Genomic DNA, 6143 nt, shown 5'->3' with positions numbered 1-6143 from the left:
TCCGCGCTTACAAGGTGCATGGTACATTACAGGCAGAGAAGGCAGAGGCTAGACAGATTGTGGCCCGAGTCACCAGATATAGCATACAGAATGGTAAACTTTACAGGAAAGGACTCACTCGTCCAAATCTCAAATGCCTAACTCCATCTGAGGGAGCAAGAGTACTTACTGACATTCATTCCAGTGTATGTGGCAATCACTCGGGAGCACGATCCTTAGCAAACGAAAGCCTCAGAGCAGGATAATTCTGGCCAACCATGTGGGCGGATGCTCAGTGGATAGTTCAAACTTACCACTCATGTCAGGCATTCGCCGACCTACCAAAGGCCCCAGCGGAACCAATGTCTATTATCGTCGCTCCTTTGATATATGCCCAGTGGGGACTTGACCTGATAGGCAAGCTGCCAACAACGAAGGGATAGTTCAAATACATAATCGTTGCAGTGGATTATGAGTCCAAGTGGATAGAAGCAAAACCACCTACGGCCATTACCACAACCAAGGTCCTTCACTTCTTATGGCGAAACATTTACTGCTCTTATGGCATTCCGTACACCATAATCACGGACAACGGAGCTCGGTTCAAGAACAGGGAAGTGATAGAGTTCACCTCCAAGCTCGGAACTAAATATTGTTCTCTTCGCCTGCACACACAGACTAACAGGCAAGTCGAGGCGGTAAACAAAATCATAAAGAAAGTGTTGAAGAAGAAGCTCAACACCGCAAAAGGCTTATGGACAGAGAAACTTCCGGAGGTCCTATGGTCCATCCGGACAACTCCAACAAGAGAAAATGGAGAAACCCTTTTCAGCCTAGCCTTCGACACCGAAGCTGTCATACCCATTAAAGTACAGGAACCCAGCTGTTGTGCTCATAATTTCCTATATCTTTATGCCTTTTAATCTTAGTATTTATGCTTGGTTGTCCTTATTTCGAGTCATTTATGTTGTTATAGTGTTTTTGTAGGTTTGTCTCATAAAGAGAAGAAAAGAAGCCAATATGAGCCAAAAAGGATTGAAACATGCTTTGCAATCCTGAGTCACCAGAATCTGTCCATGTAGAACACTCAACTTCGCCGAATTACTGGAAAATTTCTAGATGAAATCAGATAATGATTTTTATATCATAAGAAATCTATGAATGTCTACTTTCTGTAGAATTTTATAGATTTTGATTGAGGGCTGAAATTTGCACACCCCCTTTTACATTCTACACACCCTTTGCCTTTTTTTAATATTTCTTATCAATTCACAATATTTTTCTTCCAAAACTACCCTTCTCTCTCCCTCTCTCTCCATCCACATAACCCTATTCTCTCCTCTCTCTCTCCATCCACAAAACCCCATTTGTGCAATCAAAGACAAGTCAAGTAATCCGCAACCCGAAATGGGTCACCAGAGCCCGACTCCGGTGCCATGTAAATACCACTCACCGGACTCGAGTTCATCGGACGGCGCTGCCGCAATCAGCAGAGCGAAGAAGAGCAGCTACCCAGTAGACGACGACGACGACGCCGACGGTGATCGGGTCGAGTGCTCCGGCAAGTACTGCCTGTCATGCAGCGCTGGCATGATCGCCGATTGCGTGGTGCTGTGCTGCTGCCCCTGCGCTCTAGTCAAAGTGTTGACTCTAGCCTTCGTGAAAGTGCAGTGGATGGTTGGGAGGAAGTGCTTGGGGTTAGGCAAGAACAAGAAGAAGGAAAACCAGAGCCAGGGGTAGAATTGGAAATCCAAAAAAAAGTGCAGGAGCAAGAAGAAGCAGGTTAGTAGTAGTCATCGGCATCAACGTTGCGCGGCAGAGGAGGAATTGGCGGCGCAGATATCGTGCTACGTGTACGGTGTTGATGATCAGGAGGAAGAAGAAGAGGAGGATTGTGGGTTGCGGATTAGTGCCTTCACCATTCGTTTTGATGATGAAAATTCAAGTACAAAGCTTCAAGTGTGGGTTGCCCAAGTGGAAACTGGGAGGGAGGGAGGGGGAGAGAGAGAGTCTGAGATTTGGATCGGAAGGGGAGAGAGAGTGTGTGTGTTTTAGTTGTAGGCTGTGTAGGGGTGATTTGGAAAGAGCAGCACAAGGGGTGTGTAGAATGTAAAAAAGGGTGTGCAAATTTCAGCCCCCTTTTGATTTTGATATTTCTAGAGTAAGTTATGTCCATTTGAGTGAAGATAGGTCAGAAGAGAAAAATTGTGCGGGAGTTCATTAAAATTCATGGAGAATTCAAGTTCAGATGCCCAGGACCATCACTCTAAGGGTGCTTCAAGGACAAAGAATCAGATGAGGATGCAAAGAACACATGTATTCCTACTTCTACAAGAGATATTTCAAGGTTTTTCCATACCAAACCAAGAAAGGAATCTGAATCCAAGTCTTACAAGGAAACTTAAAGTCAAAGATGAGTAGAAATCTTTCCTATATAAGGGAGCACGAATTTTACATGAGGAGGACGTCTTGGAAGCATATTGAAGACACCTAAGGAGCGGAGATGACTCATCCATCATCCCCTTCTTTTCCCTTTCCATTCTTTTTATATTTTTTTCCTATGTTTTATCTAGTTATATTTTGCTAAACCTTTTTCTAGGGTTAGGATGATGCTTAACATTATTATTTATGTATATTGATGATTTATTGATGGATTTATAGTTTCATTATGATGAATTCTTAGTCACTATTTGAATTGATGCTTTATGTTTAAGTTCTTTGATTGATCACCTTAGAGCTTTGCATCTAGTAATTAGAAGATGAATTTGAGGCGTACCTGCAATATAATTCAAATTAGCTACTTGTGATTAAGAGTTGTGAATTACATTATTGTAGTACCTGAAGTAATGGTTTGCATGATTCTCTTGTTTTCTAGAACGTAATGAGTCCTATGTGTTAAATTTATGTCGTACCTGGATAAACTGCATGTTAGGATATACGACATCTGCCATACCTAGAGAGAATCATACACTCAAGGAAAACTATGGTCTAAGTGTCGTACCTGAACTTAGATACAGGAATTGTCATCAAAAGAAACAAAAAAAATTTGTTAATTGCATTGAAACATAAATAGGATTGTTAGTGGTTGATTCCGAAACCCTAGGTTCCATCATCTTTGCTTTTCAACTTATAAATTTTGTTTGTTTGTTTGTTTATTTAATTTTCACATTATTTCTTTATTCGAAAACCTCAAAACCATATTTTCTTTCTCTTGATTGTTCATTGTGTTTATGTGTTCTTAGTTCGGGTTAATTGAGTTAGGAATTAAATTGATTATCAATCCTCAGTTGGAATGACCTCGTACTTGCACACTATACTAACAGTGATTTGTGCGCTTGCGAGTTTTAATTAAAATTTCACAACACCAGCCTACGTGTTCAAAGTTATAATTCAGATGGTAACACGAAATGACTGAACCTCGATAAGGATCTGCTGGAAGAAAAGTGGGACCATGCACACATGCACAATTTAATCAACAAACAAATAGTCACCGAGTACTACAATGTGCACATCCTCGGACGAACTCTCCAACTGAGGGACGGACTGGGTCATGAAACAAGTCATTCCCCGACCCACCAGTCTCCGCCCAGCTTGGGAAGGCCCGTACAAAATCTTCGAGGTGGCCAGCCCAAGAACTTTCTACCTACAAAATAAGGATGGCCAGATATCTAAGCATCCGTGAACACCGAGCAGCTGCGGTACTATTACAATTGAGCGTCCGTTCAACATATTAAAACTTCACAAGTCTTCTTCATATGTTACATCTCCATTTTGTTTTGTTAAAGGTTGTCCTCTGGGGCTAAACATTGTACATCCGCTGATCACTCAGTGTCAATGAAATGAGGAATTATTTAGACCATTGTTTTTCTCTACTTATACATACCGGTCATCCAGCATCCGAGTAAATTCCTGAACAATTTTAATTCCCTTGATTATTTCATCTGACAAGGATAAAATGTTTAGCAGAAACACTTCCACAATTTAATAAAACATAAAAGCAGAATCACTTCACAAAAAAGAAAAGCAAAGGCAGGGCCACCCCCACCCAATTCTAAAACGAAGACAACAATATCGATACGCAACCCTTGTTCAATAATAAAAAAAAAAGAACTAGCGGAAGTACATAACAACATATGACTAAGGCATCTCTTTTAGTTATCAACATCTAAAGACTCGGAGCCTCTAGTTTGCGGAGGCATGCCAGGAGTAACCGAAAGCTAAGTACTTGGAGTTAGGTCAATAGAGGATATGGAGGTAGAAGTGGTTGTGTTAGTTGTTTGCGTTCTGGAATCATCTTCCTCATCCGATATGCTTTCTTCTTCTCCATCAACTCCAGCATGGGACGCCTGACCGCCAGCACGTTCCCTCGCAGCTGCCTTAATTTCGTCCAACTTATGCCTCTTCCTTTCCTCCACCTGCAGTGTCGCCATAGCCTTTTGATCGATCAAACCCTTATCATTGAAGAACTTAAACTGAGAATCACAAGCAAACTTGAACAGCCTGTTGAGTCCTTTGTTCAATGGCCCAGTTTGCTTCTTGTCCTCCAGCAGGTTCCGCTCAAAGATGTCAATGGCACAAGAAAGAGAATTCTACATGGCAAGACTTGAGTGGGCTTGCTCATGCTCATTCTCCATGGCTTCCGCTCTTTCCTTGTCCTTCAGGGCAATAACATTCTCAATCTCCTTCTTCAGGCGCTGCACCTCTTCATTCGCTTCCGCCAAGCTTGCCCTCGAGGAATTTAGACTTGTGTCATTGTCCTCCAATTCCTTGATCAATCGTTCTATCTCTCACTTCCGGTCATGACCCAGGGCCTCCAAAGCCTTGCCCTCCTTAGTTTGCTTCTCCAGTTTCTTCTTCAAGGTTGTCACCTCCTTGTTCAAGCCTGCAATCTTGTGCCTCGCCTCGTTGCACTCACCCCTGGCTACTAACAGTTGCCTTTTCAGTTCGCTCTCCTCTTCGAACTCTTTACTTACAAAGATTTTGTGGCCAAGCTTGATCACTTCTCCCAAGATCTTTTGCTTAGCCTCCAGAGGTGAGGAGTCACCCAGAGTTATGTGGTCGTAGAAATTCAGCTTGCTTGAGATCTTGGCAACTTCAGCAAGGTACGATTCATCCTTCACCTCATACTCTTCCGCCATCTTCTTCAAGCTCTTCTGGGACTTGGGCGAAACCTGCACAGTGGGTGAGGGCATGGCGACGGAAACCATGGCACCAGGTTTAGTGATATGCACACCCTTGTTGGCTTAAACACTGCTCCGTTTCGGTCTAGGCTCAACTAAGGCCTCAGCCTTCTTTCCTTTCTCGGCCATTCTCTAGCGTGCCTCTTCATTCTCTTCTTCCCCCACCTCTTCTTCATCCCCTTCCGCGGACTTCTCCTCTATCACAGCCATCGTCACCATCTTTTTCTTCTTCTTCTTATGCCTTTTCGCGGCCTCCTCCGAAATCGGATCCTTCAGATCCGCGGACTTAGGCCGCTTGATCTGGTGCAAACCCTCTTCAATCCGTACATCCCGGGTGGCATCATCCACCACCACCTTCCCAGCGTCAGTGGCTACAAGGTCCAACGATGCTAACCATTCCATAGGATTCCCTGCCAACCTAATAATTTTTTGCTGTGCAACATCGTTATCTTTGCGAACTACAAAGAAAAAAAATTCTTGTGTGTAAAGCGAACGCAACCATAACTATTAGAAACAGAAAGGGGAACCTTGATACAGCCAACACATACTTGGCCCAGGGGTTATGCCGCATCGGATAAGTGATTCCCAACACATTAACCTGGTTATATTGAATGGACCTTTTTCCTTCACTATGTATTCAATCCGCTTCAAGTGCGCCAATTCCCGGTCACACAGTGGATAGTATAAGTCCTCTGCCAAATACGAGAAATAAGTAGAGTTAGAACATAACAACATAGCAAAATGAACAACAAACAATAGCAACAGCAGAAGCAAGCATCAATAGGAAAGAATAACAGCACGTAAAACCTATACAGCGGACATACCTTTAGTTTGAAACTTCTGCAGAACACTATTACTACTATACCGATTAGTGGTATCATTCTTATCTCTCTCCCACTCTCCATACTCGAAACACATGGTCGTGCGCCATTCAGTGGTCGAATTGGGTGCGTAAAAAAAATGCCTATGATCCCTCATGATGCC

General features: G+C 43.0%; 1 protein-coding gene across 1 annotated transcript; it reads left to right on the top strand.

Annotated features, from left to right (window-relative positions):
• The first annotated feature begins 1386 nt into the window (after positions 1–1386).
• LOC133711666 (uncharacterized) lies at positions 1387–1719 on the top strand. The gene has a single exon (XM_062137769.1). The coding sequence runs from the start codon at positions 1387–1389 to the stop codon at positions 1717–1719; it is 333 nt and encodes a 110-aa protein (XP_061993753.1).
• Positions 1720–6143: the final 4424 nt, after the last annotated feature.

The sequence above is a fragment of the Rosa rugosa genome, chromosome 5, assembly GCF_958449725.1.
Source record: "Rosa rugosa chromosome 5, drRosRugo1.1, whole genome shotgun sequence".
NCBI lineage: Eukaryota > Viridiplantae > Streptophyta > Magnoliopsida > Rosales > Rosaceae > Rosa > Rosa rugosa.
This window is presented reverse-complemented; position numbering and strand designations above follow the sequence as displayed.